Raw genomic sequence first — 21,617 nt, forward strand, 5'->3', positions numbered from 1 at the left:
GGGGAGATCATATCGGACGGACTGAAAATGAGGGAGAACAAAGCGGTCATGGGGACGCAGCTTTGTTTCCTGAAGACAAAAGATGAACGGCGAGTAGGATCGTAAGAGGATAGACAATTCATCCCGATTGGCTCGAATGCCACGGATATTCCAGTGGACAATAGACATAGGGTGAACAGAAAATGGAGGAATGTGACCAAGGGTGCCGTCAACTCAACGACTGCTCAGAGCTTGCCACCGACAGCATGGAATGGCATTCAGCTGAAGACAGAAGATCCTGATCCATAGGTTGTTCAGGAGCAGCTCCTGCCACCAGCGATCGGCCGGTTGATCGGCCGCCAGCATTGCGCCTCGGCGACACAGAAGACGGCCGACGGCGATTTCCGCCAGGTGGTGCTGTAGATGGGACACACCTTGGCGGAGAAGGAGATGAACTGGGTTTCTTTGTAGCCTTCTTGGAAATATGATGTTTAGATGAAGGAGGAACCGATGGTTGTGAAGTTGGGGTACGTAAAATATCTTCATGAGTATGCTCTTTTTTCGAAGTCTTGGTGTCTCACTTTTGGGCTTGAGATTTAGCAGAACCCGATGAAGGGTGAGCCATAGAGTGGGCAGGCGAAAGTGGTGAGGTTGAACGGGCGATCTTTGCACTGGCCGATCTGACGATCGTGGCACTAAAGGTGAGGTCGCAAGTCTGCGTGGCCGCCTCCTTTGTTGGCCAAGGAGAAGCAAGGACAGTGCTGTATTTTCCTGTCTGAGGCACGGTGGGTTGTCAACTGGTGAATAATTTTCGAGCAGCAAAGGTCGACACCTTTTCCTTCACTCTGATTTCCTGGATGAGCTTTTCGTCCTTAAAAACGGGGCAATCTCGAGAGGAAGCAGCGTGGTCACCCATATAGTTGATGCTGCGAGGGGATGGAGGTGGACAAGCACCCTCATGGGCATCCTTGCCACACGTAACACATTTGGCCGGATTGGAACAGGACTGGCTGGTGTGATTGAACCGCTGACACCGATAGCAACGCATACGGTTTGGGACGTAAGGGCGAACGGAAATTATCTCATAGCCTGCTTTGATTTTCGATGGGAGTTGAACTTTGTCAAATGTCAAGAAGACAGTGCAGGTTGGAATGATTTTCGTGTCAGCCCTTTTCATAACTCTATGAACAGCCGTTATGCCCTGGTCAGACAGGTAGTGCAGAATTTCATCCATCGAGGGAGCGTGTATATACGACTCCACGCGAGGAATTTAAAGTGCGGTGCGCTTCAACCCGGACAGGGAAGGTGTGGAGCAGTGAAGTACGCAGCAAGTTTTGTGGCTGGAGGGCGCTGACTGTTTCTAACAACAGGGTGCCATTCCGTAATCTGGAACAAGACTTTACAGGACCTGCAATTGCTTCGACACCTTTCTGAATAATGAAAGGGTTGACCGTGGAGAAGTCGTGACCTTCGTCAGACCGAGAAACAACAAGGAACTGTGGCAACGATGGAAGAACTGTCTGTGGCTGAGACTCAGTGAACTTACGCTTGTGAGCAGACATAGAGGAAGGTGAGGAAACCATTGCGGAAGAATCCCCCATGATTACCGTCATCTCCGATGGCGCGCTCCTCCCTTGTGGGGGCCCTCTCTGAGGGCACTCCCGCCTTAGGTGATTGTTCACACCTCAGGTCACACCTCCCGACAAACGGACAGAGGGACCAATCAGCACTTTCGGAAGGTATCAGCTCGGGTAATCACCCCTCCCTGGGCCTGGCCGTTACCAGTGGGTACGTACGTGTCCTACCTGTCTACCCAGGGCGGGGAATTACGCATTACCCCGTCACCGGCTACGCACAAAAATGCGTGGGTCGGCCTTCAGACACGCACAGGGAGGAAGAAAGAGAAAGGGAAAGGAAAGAAGAGAGGTCTCAAACGCCGCAGCGGAGAAAATGGTAAAGAGAAGAGTTAAGGAAAAGAGAAGGACAAAGGAAGGAAGAAGACATACAAGCAAAGAAGGCGAAAAATGCGTTACATTTACGAGCGTCCGCCTCGGACGTAGGCACAAACCATACTCCCAGATGGGGAGAAAGGGAAGGAAAGAGCCCGAGGTGAGGGGAGGAGGGGCGAAGATGGGGGATGGGGAAGGATGCGGAAAGGGAAGGTATGCAGCCCGGAGAGGAAGGAAGGCCACATTAGCTCGGGGTCCTGTGCTCGCTACGCACGTATCCACAAAAGAGTTGTGGACCCCATGGGGGGCTGCCGTAGCATGTCCAGCTTCTTGATATTCTGATACATCTCCTCCCCGTAGAGACTTCTGATGTAACTCTTCAGGCTTTCCCGGCGATCTAATGACAGGTCGCACCTGGAGAAGGTCACGAGCTACGTGACCGAAATATCGTGCAAGTACGACGCAGATATCCGGCACAACACCCGACAACCCAAGATGTCATATTGTATATTGTTGGTAGGCACGTTATGGGGTGATATTTAGCTGTGTTTGCTGTGTCTGCTTGATCTTTAGGTTTCAGATAAGTTATTCCATGTGTAAGTGTATCAGGGAATGTGTATGGGTCTGCAATGTAACTGTTAAATAATTTAGTTAGATGTGAATGTGTTGAGGTGAACTTCTTTAGCCAGAAATTTGCTATTTTTTTTTTCCAGGGGCTTTCCAATTGTGAGTAAAATTAATTGCTTGGGTGACTTCATGTTGCAAAATTATCACTTCAGGCATCCGCAGTACCATCTTGTATATGTCTGTTTCTGCTTGTATCCACCGCGCACGCCTTGTTATGTTGTACCGGGTTTGACCATATGTTGCTCCAGAAGTGTTCCATGTCTGTTATGCTTGGTGGATTGTCTATTTTAATGTGTGTGTTATCTAATGTCTGGTAAAATTTCTTTTGGTTTGTGTTGAATGTTTGGTTTTGTTTCCTTCTATTTTCACTTTTTTTTGTATCTTCTAAGTCGTTTGGCCAATGCTTGTAATTTCTGCTTCTTTTCATCTAATTGCTCTATCGCTTCTTGTTGTGAGATTTTACATAAGCTTTTTCGTTTTTTTTTGGTCTGACATTTCATTTCTTATAAATTGTGGTAGCTGTCCGATGTCTTTTCTCAGTTTTTCTATTCTGATCTGTAGCCTGTGTTGCCATGCTTGTTTTGTGGGTTTCTTTTGTGTGTTGGTTGGTTCTTATCTCTGCCTAGTGTGTATATTTAGTGTAGTGAGTGCTCCTATATATTATTATTATTGTTGCCAGAATGAGATTTTCACTCTGCAGCGGAGTGTGTGCGCTGATATGAAACTTCCTGCCAGATTAAAACTGTGTGCCCAACCGAGACTCAAACTTGGGACCTTTGCCTTTCGCGGGCAAGTGCTCTACCATCTGAGCTACCGAAGCACGACTCACGCCCGGTATTCACAGCTTACTGGCAGAAGTAAAGCTGTGAGTACCGGGCGTGAGTAGTGCTTCGGTAGCTCAGATGGTAGAGCACTTGCCTGCAAAAGGCAAAGGTCCCGAGTTCGCATCTCGGTCGGGCACACAGTTTTAATCTGCCAGGAAGTTTCATTATTATTGTTACTACTACTACTATTACTAAGAAAATTACATTTTCTCCAGACACTTGCATAATGTCATATGACACAATATAAGCTTTATATTCCAATGTCATGTTCTGGATACACAAGAATGATATTTCATCTTACTGGAAAACACACACACACACACACACACACACACACAAAAAGAATTGTATGTTTACTCCCTCTTGCCGCCGCCCCCCAACCCGCCCCCTTCAGTTTACAAATGGAGACAAAGGCTGAAGTTCTTCTGGTTACAAGAACAGTGCAATTAAGTAAAGCTATAGACTAAGGAGAAACTAGTTCCATCACTATTTAAAAAAAAATGCTGTACTGCTTTTCTCTATAAATCACTTTTTAATGTGCTTTTTCTCTACAGATGTTGATTAAATCACTGTCATTTATTAGGAAAACAAACACAGTCCCAACTATTAAATGAATGAATTATATGTAAGTAATACAGCACTCCATGTTCTAATTAAATAATACGTAAAACGAGAAATTTTTTTATTGCCCACTAATCAAATGAAACTTCTATAACATTTGCTTACTGATATACAATTAATACTAATGGAAGGAAGGAAGATTAGGATTTAATGTCTTGTCTACGATGAGATCATCAAGTGATGGATGACAAGCAAAAGCACAGAGTGGAGAAGGATGTGGAAATCGGCCATGTTCTTGTCACAACAATTTAGAGAAGCCACAGAAAACCTTAATGTGGATGGCCAGTTAGGGATCTGAGCTGCCATACTCCTTAAGGCAAGTTGAGTGCCTTAGATCTTTCAGAATGCCCCCCCCCCCCCCCTCTCTCTCTCTCTCTCTCTCTCTCTCTCTCTCTCTCTCTCTCTCTCTCTCTGTGTGTGTGTGTGTGTGTGTGTGTGTGTGTGTGTGTGTGTGCGCGCACACACACCAGACAGTTTACACACGTGCGCACACACGCTCTCGCACCCATATGCAACAGTAGCAAATCAGGCATCACTTGCAGGGGATGCAGGGGACATAGTGACCGTTAAGAATTCATATAGAGTTACACCTTCTGATGCTGCGTATTATATTCTTTATTCATAGTTTCACTCTACAAATGATTGCATCATCAGATGTTCACTGCCCTAATAGCACCACATTAATGGTTCAAAGCTCCACTTAGCATCATTATGAACACAATAGTCCCAAATGCCATTGGGACAATGCTGTGTCAATAATAATAATTCAGAGCAGACCTTTAAACCTTTCATGTGTTGCCATTAGGGCAATGGAAATCCCAAGATGTTCTGTAGAGTGAAACTAGTAATACAGAACACAATACTCGACCTTTGGCAGTTTGTCTTTACATTAATATGTAATGCTAACAACTACAACATTAACAGTAAAGTGAATGATGGAAAATTTAACAGAAGTAACTAATTGTTGTAAGAGCACAAAATTATCCACAAAATATACTTCTTACATTAAATTTTGTGTGTTTTTGCAATCAGTAATTACATAGCCTTATACTATTGTCCCAGTAAACACAAAAGTAGCTTGATACATATTCACCACGACATTGAAGTTCCAAGAAAGAATCAATTATATACAACTCATTGAAAGCTAAAAATATGAAAAAAGACTAACATAAAAGATGCACTTTCTATTAATACTAAAAGTCGAATTTTGGTGACTATGGGTGAAGCAATTATCGATTACAGCACTCACACAGAAGCTTTAACCTAAAATAGGTCAGATGGGCCATGCAATTTCACTATACTTACACTCTTGTGTTATTATCAGCATTGCCAAGCATCAGCATAGCAGAGCCAACATCAGGGCCACAGCGTGCGAGGAAACCAAGTGCCGGGTCGTTTCTCATAGCAGGGTAGCATTCATAACCGTGTTTGTAGGTACCCACCAGAAGGGACCTATCTGCATCTGAGTCCCACCAAGGGACAGGGGGCTGATCACAATAGGGTGGGTATATCGGCAAGGCACTGTGAACATCAAGTCCCGGGGAACACAGGGTGCCTATCAATAGGTGCTCTACCTAAGCCATGCCACACACTGCTGCATAAGGGTTAATTCAGACAGACCAGAATTTATATTACGAGTGAAACAGGCAAGTGCAGTATGTCATTTGGAAGAAAAATTATACCAACACAGCTCTTTCTGTAATGCTGCAATGCACCTTTCTTTCTTAATTTCGTTTATGCAAACACCATAGAAATTGAACTGTCTTATAAACTGTAGAGAAGTTATTATAGTCATAGTTCCAGAGGATGAAAAGAAGGAGTGTAAAAGGATCACATGTAAGTAACTTATCTATCTCTGCTTCTCGTAGCTACATGTGAATGGGAAGAAAAGCACATAATACCATTGTTCTCCAATTGTGACATCTTACTAAGCCTTCAGATAAATAAATCTTCTATTTCTTTCAAGATGTCATTACTTCAAACTAAAATTTCTTGATAGTTAACAAATGTTTGTGTGTGTGTGTGTGTGTGTGTGTGTGTGTGTGTGTGTGTGTGTGTGTGTGTGTTTGTGAGATTATCACATGTGTGTCTTACTCATGTCAATTACTGCACTTTGTGATCTTCAAAAATAACTGGTTGCTCTCAAAATAAATACTATGTTGTATAGTCATCAGTCTCTCACCTAGTTCAGTGCTGTCCACTTCCGTATATTCAGATCTAATTTTTTTGCACCTCATAACACTACAGCCAATGTCCTCCTCAATCTTCACTGCACATTCTAATCTTTTTATTCATCTTCATTTTTTCACTTCCTTAATCTGGCCAAGGTAAGACCTATTTCTGGATCTTACAGCGCAAGTGCTGCTAGCCTGGACTTTCAAATAGTGGTACTCAGTAACTTTCTTTAATCATCTTTACTTTCCAATCCCCCTTCACTTTGTACTTCAGCTTTCTTCTTCATTATTAAAATCCTTGGATAACACCAAATTCCAAATGATTAATTCTACCATTGACCATTTTCCGTTCTGCAAATTATTCTTTTTGAAATGGGTAGCCCGAGAACCAACTTCCGTTCTAAGCTACTGTTCTACATTTGTATTTATCTTTTGCCAGAAGAAAAACTTTTTCACTAGTGTTGATACCTTCCTTGCTTAGGTTAAGTTGTATAATATTTCTTCCTAAATTATAATGACTACCACCACTTCTATTACGCTTAGCCACGTTTTCTTTTGTCTTAAAAATAGTAAATAACCAAGAAATCCTAATAATCATGCTGTACAACATGTGCCAAGAGATAAATAAGCTTATATAATAAAGATTGTATGTATCCATAGGATCAGAGCAAATTTTATCTCATTAGTTAACAGTCTTTCGTATGCAAACAACTGACTGAAAGAGCAAAGTGACCGTGTTTTTTTTTTTTTTTATTCTTGTGCTCTTTCTGCCCGACAACAGTATAGTTGGTAAAAATTTAAGTAAAATCATCACCGACATGACTTAAAACGAGGTAAGTGGACAGGGGAAAAAAAGAAAAAAATTCCCTGATTTTTCCCAGCTTTCCCGGTTAAAAATACACTTTCTCTGTGTTAAGAGACAGTATACTTATCCTCTTAACTGTAAAAGTTATCTATCTTTTGAATGGTAGAAGTTTTATACGCTGGTGTAGAACCTATCTGCACTTTAGGGACTGAAACCCATAAAAAGAAAAAAAAATACGTGTTCTGGAAATATCTTCGATGCACAGCAACATGCATGCTGCATATTTTCACATTACAAAAGCATAAATATGAATTCCAAATACAGTGTGTTAGTATCCGAAGCGCTGAAATCAAGACTGTGATGTGCTCTTGGCAGCCAATCACAGCTCAAGTCAACCTTATCACATCAGCAAATGACAGCAGATATTAAGAGCATACGACATTTGGTGTAGTCAGCCAATAGCAACATCACTGTCAACAAGTCGAAATACACAAATAGGAGAAGTTCACGGTTTAAATTAATATACATATAGTATAGCTACAAGGAAAGCATCAAACACAAATGTGTCAGTAAAATTTTAAATGACAATATAAATGTCCGGTCATGAATGTCTGACTGGACACAATTTTTTTTTTAAGTGGATGGTCCTCAAATTGGTAAGTTTTGAATGAGAGTCAAAGGCTTAAGAAATTCATCGCATATTCTCACACGTAACATAATTCATCTTGGGGGAAACGAAATTTACTTTGAAAGTAAAGTTTTTAAATCACCATTTGCAATATTTTCCTGCAATCTGTTAGAAATATGTTCGTTTCAGTAGTTGCCAGAGTGCACCAGAAGATAGCCATTACTGTGCGTATGATGACGTAGGATGCCGATGTTTGGTGTTTGTTCTCCTAATACACCTTTTGTCTCATTTCTGTTTGGAATTTCATGCGTAGTGGGGCATCACGTGACTATGTGCAGCAGTGTGGCATGTTGTTTAGAGGGGACACACAGAGTTACTGTACTTAATAACAATTGTTTTAACATATCCTATTCAGATAAGGAATGCAAAATTACAAAGCGGTCCTTGGCACAATATTCATTTCAAAGCTAGACTCTACAACTCAAGCACACTAATATTTTGCTATGTAATGACTTAAACATAAGTTTTTTTCCATACTTTGCAATACTGTTATGTAGCATTTTCAATCAAATTTACATCCTCTGAGGACTGCAAAATGCCAGTAAAAAGGAATGCAAATTTCTTGCAAAAATAATAAAAAAGGTTGTTGTATGCACCAGAACTAAGAACAATGAGCCTCTCATGACTTTTTCAAACTCTATAAAAATTAACAAGGTTACTTGTGAAGCCAATAAACTTTATAATTCACAGTTTATGTTCTACGCCAGGAGTAAATATAAAGCACTGTGGGGAGTTACATGATACAACACAGTCTGCTCCCAGTCTATAATTTACTGAGTAATTGAGTTCTGTAAACTTAAGAACAATGCCAAGCCTAGAGGAGGTACCAAACAAGTGTTGAAACGTGTTTTGTGACTGAAAAACTTTACAGTTTCATGGAAGGTAGATATGCAAAATTCTGCTGAAACTTCTCAGTGGCATTTTCGGGAAGCCAATTTTATTGGAGTAACTTTACTGCATGATCTGCCATTTGGTTCTTTATTACGAGATAATGCCATACACACCAGAAGATGAAAATGTGCTCTTGAAATTAGCTAACATTGTGGAACCAAACATTTTGTTTCGAATAAATTTACTGCCTCTTGCAGGAAAGATTAGTAAAAGCCGAACTTTTCTAGCAAACAAAATTTCACTGTTCTGCAAAACGATTAACATTTTATAGCCAATAATGTGGAAATAACAAAATCAGAAAACTTAAACTAATAACATATTTTAGCCTTCCATAGTCATGTGAATATATTTTAATTCATTCAATAGCGCCCAACCACAGAAATCTGCTTCGTTTTCATTTGACCTGGGAGCTGTAAACGAAGAGAGAGAAGCAAAACCATTAAATGTAAAATGTGGGTCAGGTGGAGGCCGATCCCCATTACGCCTGACTGCTCCACGCATGTACAAATCTAGCAGCTTGGGCAAACCAGAAAAATTTTTCATGGTATCATATGGCTGCTTGCAGCTATGGCCCACTGGCAATTGCTCAAAAAAACCTAATTTAATTGGCTGTCATCCATTGCTCATCGAATGCAGTTTTTGTTATATATTATGTACATTTTATTGGTGTTTTCCTCTCATTTATATTTTATTGCTGCAGTATTATTCTGCAGCTGCAGGCTAAAGTAAAATTCTTTGTTAGAGTTCTTACAAGTCAAAATTACAGAAATTTAACTCAAAACTAAAACAACGAAAAATTCCTGAACTCTAAAAAGTTCCCAGATTTTTACCAATTTTCTTCTGGATGAAAAAAATCCCGGGTTTTCCCTGGTAGTCTCAGGGTATATACACCCTGTTTAAACATACATCCTGCTTAAGATACACACTGGGATAAGTAAGTCTTACGGGATAAGTAAATCTTACTGGACAGGAGAAAGTTACTGTACACAATTTCAATAGCACAGATGGGAGACAGGCCTCATAACACTGCAAAGGAATACATAATTAAAAATTAATAAACATGTTACTATGAAAGGACCTGATGATGGGATCAAGCTGTTGAAATTCATCAAATAAAGACTGGTTGGAAATGACTGAAGCAAAAATAAATATTTGACAAATATTTTGGGAGTTTATTTCTTCTTAGTTTCCTTAAGCTTTCAAAAATGGGTAGTTCTTCAGATAATACTTTGGCTGCAGAAGTTGGTTTCTTAATATTCGAACAATGTTAAGTATACGGTGGAATAACAACAGCATGAAAATGATAAGACTGCTACTCTTCACATAAAGAAGGCACCAACTTGCAGACAGGCACGATGAAAAGAAAGACTGCTAACATATTTTAAGCTTTCGGACGAAGTCCTTCTTCCCAAATGTAGTAACACACACACAGCCTCCAGGCACTGTGACCTGACTGTGTCTTGAATGGAATGGGAAGAAACCCTAATAAATGGTACGAAGGGAAGTACTTCTGCTATGCACTTCACAGCAGTGTGTAGATGTCAAACAGGATCTGAATTTTCATCAAAATACATTATACAATTATGAAAGAGCAATGTGATGAAAGCAACAGCCAATTGCCCCCCCACCAATCATTTATGAAATTTCACATGAATAAAACTTCGATAATTTGGAGCCTATCTGGACAAAATTGTCTTGCTGTTATTAGTTAATGTCACATAACAGAAGACAGCACCAGTCAAGGATCAGGCAGAGCGACATCTTTACACCATTTTCATGCAAAATGTGTCCATATTTTGCGTGATGGTAGCTCCTGTGTCATGAAAATTGCAACCCGACCTATACTCAGGTGCTGTCTTTTTAACACAAAGTTGTGGCCCGATCTACACTTGCACATAGTCCCCAATGTGTTAGAGGTGTCTTTCTTAGAGATGTTACATACCAAAGGAAATTTTCTGGCACGAAATTTGCCTTGGATTGTCTAAAGAATCAAACTTCTGAACGCTAAATTTTGCATCTTGCACACAGAAATTAGTAATCAACAATTTCTATGGCAGTCACTTTACGGTATAATTTCACCTCACCGATTTTTGTTTCATTAGAATTACATTTCTTGCCAAATTTGAATGCCGCTGGTGTGGTGAATACTATATAAAATGTAAATAACTTATATAATCGAAACTACAGAATAAAAAGCAGAATTTCAAAGTTGACAAAAACTTCTGCTTCCTCAAAAAATTTTGACAGCTGATTTAAAAGGCTCCTAAAGAAGAATTGACTGTCAAAATCTAACTAAATGAGCAATTATTTATAAAATGTGTAGGCAGATACATACCCAATTTGAAGTGCATCTAACAAGTAAGGTGTGCATGTTTTAAAAAACTGGACCACTTGCAATAGAACACCTTAATAATCCTACTTTTAAACAATGTACTTGATATGGCATTGTGTCATCAGTTATGATACTTTAATTTTGGTCTCATTTATCTTTAATTTGAATCTATCAATGGTAGCCTGTCCATATCACTGATCTCTACAGTATGATGAAAATTTTCTTCCATTTCTACAATTGTCTCCCCAAGATTAAAATTGGATTATAGCAGTCAAAAGCAGTAGTCCATCAACGCAAATATTATGACGGGGTATACACGGACTAGGAAAAAAAGATTTCTGGTTAAGAACATACTTTCCCCCAGGTGAAAACAAGATTTTTCCGTGTTAAGTGACAGTATATTTTCCCTTATCAATCCTTTGAATGGTTATGGTTTTATACATGGGCGTAGAATTTCCCAGCACTGTACAAAACTAAACTTAGAGAAAAAGACACGTTTTGGAAATATCTTTGACGTGCAGCAACATGTATGCTGCGTATTTTCGTATTACGAAAGTACACACTGGAATTCCACCAAACACCGCATGTTACTTTCCGAATCACTGAAATCGAGATTGCGATGTGCTTTTGTAAGGCAAGCATAGCTCACATCACGTGATCTCGCCAGCCGATGACAGCGGATACTCAGAGCATAGGACACGTGATGTGGTCAGTCAACAGCAACGTCACTTAAGTAGCACGAACACACAAACAGGGAAAGTTAATAGTTTAAATTAATATACACAGTGTTACTATAGGAAAAGCAAAGCTTTCACATATAATATTGGTCTCTAAGTTTAATAAGTTGAAAGAGAAGCTAAGCTTTCACATATAATGTTGCACTTTTTTGCGCATGTTAAACTTCAAGATATATCACACAAATGTGCCAGTAAAATTTTTAATAATGACATAAATGTCTGATCTTCAGGGTTCGAAATTCTTCTAAATGGCTCATCATGAAAGAGCTGATTTTCAAGTCAAACGCTCTGTGATTTAATAAATTCATGGTACATTCTTGCACATGGTTCAACTTACGTGAAAGGGTATTTTCTTTGAAAGTAACACTTTTCAAACCACTATTCACAAAATATTTTCCCGCGACCTGTTAGAAATAGGTTCATTTTAGCAGTTGCCAGTGAGCACAGATAACAGGCGACACCGCGCTTGCCCAGCTATCGTGACGTAGGAATCCCGTATGTACGTACGTGTAAAACATTGAAAGATCATACATTATGTCAAAAGAAACAAGACATCAGATGATACTCCAAGAGCATCGGAATTTCGTGAACCATATTAAAATGTGCACATTTAAAGTGCACATTTGTACGTCCACATTCCCAATGAAGTACACCTCAACCTGATATTAAGCTTTTCGGTGTGGTTTTCGGGATGTAAATTTTCTTGGAGCACCAGTACTGTATTATATCATGTTTGGTTCTTTATTATGACATAATGCCATATGTCCTGGAAAATGAAAACGTGCACTTGAAATGCAGTGAACAGTTGAAACTAGCCTGTACTGTGGAATTAAACATTTCATTTCAAATACATTAATGCCTCTGTGGAAAAGGTTAATAAAAGTCAAATTTCTTTAGCAAACAGACAAAAATAACTTCATTGTTCTGCAAAGCGATTAATGCTCGACTGTCAAAAAGGTGGAAATAAAATAAAATCTGAAACTAATGACATATTTTAGCCTTCAGTAATTATGTGAATGTATTTTAATTCACTTGATAGCTCCCAGCCACAGATATCTGTTTTGTTTTCATTTGACGAGAGAGTAAATGAAGGGGAAAGCAGCAAAATCACTAAATGTAAACATGGGTCACATTGAGACTATCCACCTCCCCATTACCACTCAGCCACTCAGACTGCTCTGCGCAACAGCCCCACATCTATGATATTTGCGAACAGGGTCAATACTTAAAAAAAAAAAATAGAATTTTCAAAAATGTGTTAATCTTGTGCGCACATCTTTCTGAAAAATCTGAAACATAAAACATGTGTGTCCATGGAAATGCAAGACATATTATTTGGTCTTAAGGGTATACAGAATGAGTTTTTCGATGAAAAAATCGATTTTTGAGTAAATGCATTTTCGAAAAATTTAGACTCTCCCGTTTAATACCATGTATAAAATATTTGGATGACGTGAATAGAACTATTTTAAATAATTTTTTAAAATAATTTCGACACACGATGTTCCGCACCTTGTATATGAGACGCGAAATATACCTGATATAGACAGCCTTGCCAGAGATGATATTGAGCACAAGAGAGTTAGCTTTTCTGTTGGCTACACTGCTAGACAGTTGACAATAGATTCTGCACCATTTGTATTGCTTCCTTTGTGAGTACATCCATGTCATTGTTGTGAAAGTCTTATGTGGAGAAGTCATTGAGTTTTCTTTCCTTCAACAAGCCAAGACCTAGTCTGAAGGTATTTAGAAAGCGTGTACATTGGCGCAAGAAAGTAAAGTGTACTAAAAATTCGTCTGATTCATCTTCATCAGTATCTGATGTCCCAGTAGCGGCTAACCTCAACACTGGTAGTGATACATTGAGTGATGCTGCTGCCACTACACCCGAAAGTGCTTCAAGAAGAAAACTAGCTGGAATTGAGGAAGAATACAAGAAACTAAATGCTGGGACTACAAAATATGAGGTAATTAACGTCTCTTTATTATCAGACGTTTTGGAGAACAATGTATGCTGCAAACAATGTGGAAAATGTGGTGTTTAATTGAAAACAAACTTGTGGTGTTTCATTGAAAACAAACTTGTGGTGTTTCATTGAAAACAAACTTACATGTAGGACTAGCTTGTGAATTAAGAGTTGACGTGCAGTTATTGCAAACACAGTGTTACTTTCTTCAATTCCTCACATGTTACTGCAGATACAGGTAAACTATACGATATAAACATTCGACTGGTTTATGGATTACGGTGTATAGGAAAGGGCAGGGCTGCAGGTGCCATGTTGTGTGGTGTGATGAACCTCCTTCCTCCACCTTCAAAATTTAACAAACACATAATTGCAATAGGCTCTGCTGTAGAAGATGTGACACAGGAAAACATGAAAGATGCTGTTGAGGAAGCAGTTGTTGAAAATAATAATAGCAGAGACTTGTCCATAGCTTTTGATGGAAGCTGGCAGAAGAGAGGCCACACATCTCTGAATGGTGTAGTAACAGCTACAAGTGTGGACACTGGTAAGGTAGTTGATGTGGCAATACTTTCCAAGCATTCCAGATGCAAGGAGAAAATGAAAAATAAACATGAAGAGGAGTGCGTGGCAAATTACTATGGGTCAAGTGGTGGTATGGAAGTTGCTGGTGTAACTAGTATTTATCAACGCTCAGTAAAATGGTACAACGTTAGATACATAAATTATCTTGGAGCATAGGGCGTTCCATATAGCCTTAAGTATGCCAAAGTGCAGTGCCACGCGTCTTCATAAAGCATTCTTCTATCACGCATCACTGTATTCCGCTCTGTGGAATTGAAACATGTATATTCTGTAATGGATGCCATCAAACTATATTCAGGACAGCGGAAATTGAAATGACCTGTGGTGCCTCTCCTGCTCCCAGTCAGCCAATTTGACAGCCCCCCCCCTCCCCCCCCCCCCCCCAAAAAAAAAAACCACAATCAATAGCGGATGGGATTATTTGTAATTGGGAGAACAAGAACTCTTCCGAAATTTTCAACTCTTTATTGCTTATTAGCTAATAACCTGCTGTTTTGCGTGATATAAAATTAAATATAGGTTACGTAAAACCAATAAAGACAAGGGACAAGCAAGAAAGTACACAACCAAACGCGACTCACAAGCATTTTTTTTCTCTCTAATCTTGCTACAGCTTTACATGGCGTGCTTTCCTTTCTGTGAAAGAATCTATTACCTCATCAAAGTTCGTCAAATGTTTTGCTACATGAAAAATCGAAATGTCATTATCTAACACTGAAAAAGCTGTTGACACAAATAATACCCAAGACTGGCTTGGTTTCTCGATTGGATTACGTCTATTTTGTCACTGTCTGCTAGATAAAACAAAATAGGCCTTTCTAATATGGCAGCAATTTTGTAACACACACCAAATAAACGAGACTGTTTTGGCACAAATGGCCACTTTTATGACACGACAGAATATAATTCACGAAGTACCAATATCAAATGCCTATTAGGCCTACTACAAGCAAAAAGCTTTATGTCGGGAAATAGTTTCACATTTCATTCACACTTACCAGTTTCTCAAGCACGAGATCGAAAAGAAGTACTACAAAATTTTTATATAAATTTGGAAGCGTCTTATTCTTCCATAATTTGTGTCATGTCCCCGTTTCTTCTCCTTCCCCATTCTGACAAACAATCTTGTCATCACCAATTCTGTATCTATTCCTGCCAGAATCACAGGTTTAGTTATCCCGCGATTATTTTCCGGTTAGGTGTTATTACGTGTTCATACAACACATGTTCCTCATTACTTCCAAAATAGAACTTAAGCAGCTGCTAGCCGGGGCTGTACTACTGGTCCTTACTAGTGTAGCGATCTGGGCAAAATTTTTCTGTCAAAATTTCATTTCCTTGGATACCCCGAGAAGATAATACGCAATATTTCTCACATGTTATTCCTGTCAGTCATTTATTTCCATTCTGGTAATCTGAATCTATGGATTTCGCTAGTAATTATAACAACGCTGATCATTCACAAACCCTACCAACCACATAATCATTCATCTGTTCGGCTTTACTCCGCTCAGCTCGTATAGCCCCGTCCCCGTTTGTCTGCAGAAAGTTTATTTCTAGATGTGACGAGGATTCTCCTGACCAGAGATATCATGTACACTATGCATGCATTCAAAAATCAACTTATGATTTGTTCAGAAATCAACTTCACATGTGTTCAAAGATGTCAAAAACCAACCGGGAAGGGTTTCAAAATCATATGAATAATCGATAGACAGACGTGCGCTGGATGCTAGGCGGTTTGCGAAAGAAGTTTTTTTTCCTCAAGAACATGAATTTGGCGCCCCCTTTTCACAGTAGCATCTAGCTGCTTGCTGCGACAGCTTACACATCCAACAGCCACATTGCTGTAGCCAGAAGCGGGATAATCTACTAACCAAATGCGACAACTCCGCATCTAACTCCTAAAGCCTTTGACACATGAATGTAATGTAAACATTTGTGACTTCACACTCATCGGAGACAATTTGTTGTAATGAAGCACTGCATAGTCTTCCTAAAGCCTTTGACACATTTTGCAGTTGGCAGACGATTGCACGAGTGCTGTGTGTGTCTTTGTATATGGCGCATATCGTTTGCAATTTAAGTTATTTTTGTTTTTTCTCTCGTTTATGTTTTATTGTTGAAGTATTATTTTGCAGTAGCGAGATATAGTAATATCCTTTGTTAGGGTCGGTTCTTACCAGTCAAATTTACAAAAATTTAACTGACAACAAAAACAATGAAAAGTTCCCAGAATTCTAAAAAAGTTTTTCCCAGTTTTCTGCCGGATGAAAAAATTCCCGGGTTTTTCCCAGTTTTCTGCCGGATGAAAAAATTCCCGGGTTTTTCCCGGTTCTCCCAGTTGTCCCGAGTCGTATACACCCTGTATGATCAGTCTATCCTTCAATGTTGTCCCACAAAATGTAACATACAAAAAATTCCATCATATTTATAGAAAAATATTAGATAACTTCTATTTCTGAATAGGCTGATGTGTTGTTACAGCATGTGTGTCTGTGGTAAGGATGAAACAAATTGACTAAAGCAGATGAATGCATCAACTATCAAGAAATGCTTTTTTCAAGGAGAGAGGAAGCAAGGAAGAGAAAATAGCTTTTATAGAAATGAAAGTTTTGACAGAAAAAGAAATAACCTATTTTTCCCACCATCACAGACCAAGTATTTCTGTTTTTGTAACTGCTACTGTCATTACACCCTAAAGGGGTTTTAATTTTCATAATAAACCTCTCTCTTTCTTTACTGTCTGCAACTTTTTAAGTTATTAAAATTAGCTGGAAAAAGAACCGACCAACTTGGATGTAAATAGTGAATTACACTTCTGTAATATACACCCAGGTATTTAACTAACCATAACTGCTCTTACAGGAAATCACAGCACAAACCCCTGACAATTAATTAAAGAGCAATCCTATGAAAGTATTATACAGTAAGGAAACAACTTCTCTCTGCTCCTACAATATCATCACTAAAAACAAGAAACAGTTTTTTAAAGAAAACTAACAGTGATAGTGCATTGCAGTCATTACACATGCGGCTCAGTTTCATAGAATTATACTCTCATTAAATTCTAATCTGTCTGACATGAAATTAAAGCACAGATGGGGTTATTGTTCAGAATGCTAATCAACTACACAAAAAAATAAAAACAGTTACAATGAGTTTCAGCTATTGAATGAATTGGCAAAAACTTACAAAAATTAAAGAATAGGTGTAAAACCAGACACTAGCTTGTAATTAAAATTAGGGTAACTATTTCCTTGCAGCAAATTACACTTTAAGCATACAGGAGTGCCACTTGGAATTCTACATTTATAATTTATCTCCTATACATTTTATACATGTTCAATCAGTGCCAACATGCAATTGAGCAAGGGTGGACAAGTGAAAGAAAACACACATTAGCAGAAACAATGAAAGCTTGTATACTAAAAATTTGAAAAAGAAAACACAAGAGAAAGTATTAGGTTTGAACTGTTTGTTGCTAATCATACTCAATCACATTCGGCATGAAGAGAAGGTTCTGATAAAGTAAGACTTTTTCTGTTAACACATCCAATCATTCTACAATCACCACTACCATTGTCTTGATGGTCTACATTGCTGTTGTTACCACCACCACCACCACCACCACCACCACCACCACCACCACCCCCCCAACATTTAAATCAGCATTTACTTAACCCACTCTTTCTTATACGATATTCAGCTGCTTTAATCCACAAAAAAAAAACAACAATGATCTTGTCTCTAATACTGGTACACAATAATATTAATAATAATAATAATAATTATAATAATAATCAGAGAAGTCACACCACTGAACAACCGACTGATGACCATGCGCGTTCAGTGCACCAACAAAAAATACACACTGATCAATGCACGTGCCCATACTAAGTAGAGCAACAAGAGATACCCACAGTCTGCGGATAAATTCTGGTCAACCCTCGACAAAGTGTTATCCGAAGTATTCAAGGATGACATCAAACGTCTTACAGGCAATTTCAATGCACAGATCGGCAGAGGGGAAAAAAGGAACCCAGGAAACCAGCTGGAAAGTACCTTGCGCGCGGGTGTGGGGGGTGTATGAACTGATTCAGCTGGGAAGAGCATTATGAAGCCATTGAATCCTCTCCTGATGCAAGCTGGCCCACAACTGTGTTAACTGGTTTCTTGATATCCTGGATACTGGCACTGGGACAGAGTTTACATCTTACCTGGTTCTATTGGGGACAGATTTGCAGTACCTTAACATTACACCCACAGCTTGTAGGCACATGGGTCATGTATGAAAAGCACTGCCCTGTTGAAAAATGGCACCATATATTGTCACAAGAGATGTAATATATGAGGACACAGGATGTCTGATTTACCACTGTGTTGTCAGTTCTCTCAGCCACTGCCAGGTATGACCTGATGTCATATCTGATGGCTCATCACATCATGTCGGCAATAATACTGCTGTCTCTCTCTCCAAAAACATTGGAAGGGGCGCCTGCCCAGGAAAAGGGTTACAATGTGGTTGGTGCACAATACAATAATCTTTCCTTGTGGTGGAAAGCCATGGTCAAATGAAAATTTGGCAACACCCTATCAAAGGGTGTCAGGAGCTGGTAACAATGGCCAACAGAAGCACACATTATCTACATGTTCTTCATAGATCACTTAACATCTGATACTGTTCACATCCCTTATATATGCTACAAAGATTGAAATACTAATCTTGAACAACACTAATGCAATGTGTTTCTTAAAGTTTTCACAGTAGATTGAATATTCCATCAACTTTCTGGTCTGCATCTGAGATATAATTAATTCTTGCTCTCAGACGTTGACAATCTTTCGGCATTCCAAGGTGAGTCACCTGCAACATTTTTTAACCATTTTCAACAATACTGTGGAGTATTTGTGCACGTGTCAGAGAGAACACTGTTCATAAGAAGGGCACAAGTCATAGTTAAAATGCTTTACACCTCTAAGAGTAAAACAAAACAAGTGCAAAGTCACTGAATCCACAGCGCTTTAGAAATATTTGGTTATTTATTATGGACAGCATACATTAAAACAATATTTCCTTTAAGAGTGCAGACATGAAATGAGGGGTTTGCTTAATTTGTCGGGCTGACACTGTGCTTATTTTGTTTTACTGTTAGATGCATAAAGTTCTATTTACGACTGATGCTCTGGTTACTAACAGTGTTGTCTCTGATGGAAGCATGATTACTTCAGTGTTGTGTAAACTGATTTTAAAGTTTTGCAAGCAACTCATCTTGAGAATGGCAGAGAGGTTGTCGGCTGAAACATCACAAAAAGAATTAATAATATCCTAGAGGCATGTCTGAAAGTTCATGAAATTCAAAACTAATGAACTCTGGTGGACATGTCATGAGTGATTGCAGTTCTAATCATTCATATGTCTGTCAATGTTGCATATGTATATAAAGTTACATTTACATCTGACTACATCTCCTTGGTGATCACTTTTTTCATCAGGTAACATACTCATATTCTACAGCAGCCATTCATATGCACACTTTTATTTATTTATTTTTAAATCAAGAACTAAATTCCCTTCTGCTTCCAGGTAAAAAATTAGAGATCTTTGTCTTTCCTCACCAAGTAACCATTTCAGTAATAATAATATTCTCCCCCCTCCGAAGTTCTCTTATTAACATCAAGAGGAAATAGGGAGGGGTGCACAATGAGTTGTTACAATAAATTGGTCTACATTAATGCTTGAAATGATCACATCTCACGTTTTAGGTATTCTGAAATACTCACGCAACACACTAATTTGAAGCCTCTAATAAATTAAATCCTTTTTGTTATGCGCCCTTACCAAACAATCTTTAGCCCGAAGCAACTTAAAAAACTTCTAAACAATGAAACTTACTGTGGAAATTATGGGTTTAAAACATCGGAAACAATGATTAAATACGTAAGAGTAATCTTCTAGTGGCAAAGATATCAGAGACAACTACAAAGCAAAATGCACCATCACACTGCGAGTCTACTTTTCCGTATAACTATGAATGGCAATAGTTATTCACAAAAAGCACAAAAAAGCATCAGTTTACAAGTTTTGCAAATAGTGTAATTGTTTCAAACTGCTTCTATATCAAATATAAACACTCAATCCTCAGTGAAGAAATCAACCACACATCAACTCAAAATACTCAGCTAACACCGCTTAACCCCCGTTCACGCACGCACGAGACCGTTTTCATAAGTACACATCAAAAAAGTAACAGCATGCAAAAGTGGTGAATTTGTGTATATTTGCATGAACAACAAATAATTGCTACCTATGAATCACTCTTCTTTAATAATAATAACAATAACAACAACAACAGACATTAAAACTTTATATCTTCCTGTCTACTTGTTACTTCATTTCCATATTCTACCAAGCACCAAAAAGCAGAGCCATCTAGCACAACAAAGTGAAACATTTTTCAATCAATTTTTTACTAAAGAATTCAATGGGAAAGGACATGCACTTGCTTTATGTAAACTTACCTAACATGGACACCATCATTAATATGTTGCACCAGATCACCTATAATCTCATGCTTTATATAATAAAGCATTCGAACACGTAACAGTATCCTGCAAGCAAATAGTGCTTTTAGTTATTTGAATGCACTGACAATTGAACTGCACAAAAAATATTATTTCTACCAAAACTATTTGATCTTGTAAGCAAAATATCAACAGTGACAGAGATATTGCTACTGAAGTGACAATAAAATAATTGTCAGGAATTGGTGCTATACAATAGTTGATTTTTTATTTACTGAAAGTTAGATGCAATAATAAAGGAAGGTTTACTCTTCTTAATGGAAGAACTGGATGTACACGAGTCCTTAGAAGGCAATGCCCATTTGTACCTTTTTATCATCCCCAAATTTTTGATTTTCTGTTCATTCATCTACTTCAGTTCCAAGAGTAATATCCAAAATCTTCCTTCAATCAGCAAATTCAAGTGAAGTACTAACACTGTATAAAGCTTTAGATGCCATAGCAGTCTTAGTCTACTAAAATGGAGGAATGTGCTTTTTGTCTTTTATAGCACTGGAATAATGTTCGGTTTGTTATTTTGCTGGAAATATGACACATTCATACTTAACACTTTGCCCTCAGCACGTCTCATACAAATTTATCCGCTTGGTGCCAGAAACACCTGGCTTGTCACCGGCCGTTCTTGACATTATCGGGAGATTGTAAACTGTTACGTTTTACTGATCTCATCGTTAATTCTCTTAAGATCTCAACCCTGTTCCCTACTTTCATGAAATTTCGAAGATATACATACGTAAATAAATACAAAATTTGTTTGTTTCATATATATGTTTATTTGCATTGTCTTTTGTACTTAGTATTTCTCTTTCAGTCTGTCAAGCAGATCATGATGAGACGTACACGATGTAGTGGC

General features: G+C 38.6%; 1 protein-coding gene across 1 annotated transcript in view; it reads right to left on the reverse strand.

The window, feature by feature from the left end:
- The window catches only part of LOC126161789 (chromodomain-helicase-DNA-binding protein 7), a 315,231-nt gene that overhangs the window by 116,273 nt on the left and 177,341 nt on the right, over positions 1-21,617 (reverse strand). The window contains exons 26-27 of the mRNA XM_049917862.1: positions 20,702-20,791; positions 5,306-5,521 (exon numbers count right to left, since the gene is read on the reverse strand). Of these exons, the coding sequence (XP_049773819.1) occupies positions 5,306-5,521; positions 20,702-20,791 (306 nt within the window). The remainder of the gene's footprint in view (positions 1-5,305; positions 5,522-20,701; positions 20,792-21,617) is intronic.

Source organism: Schistocerca cancellata, chromosome 2 (genome assembly GCF_023864275.1).
Source record: "Schistocerca cancellata isolate TAMUIC-IGC-003103 chromosome 2, iqSchCanc2.1, whole genome shotgun sequence".
Taxonomy (NCBI): domain Eukaryota; kingdom Metazoa; phylum Arthropoda; class Insecta; order Orthoptera; family Acrididae; genus Schistocerca; species Schistocerca cancellata.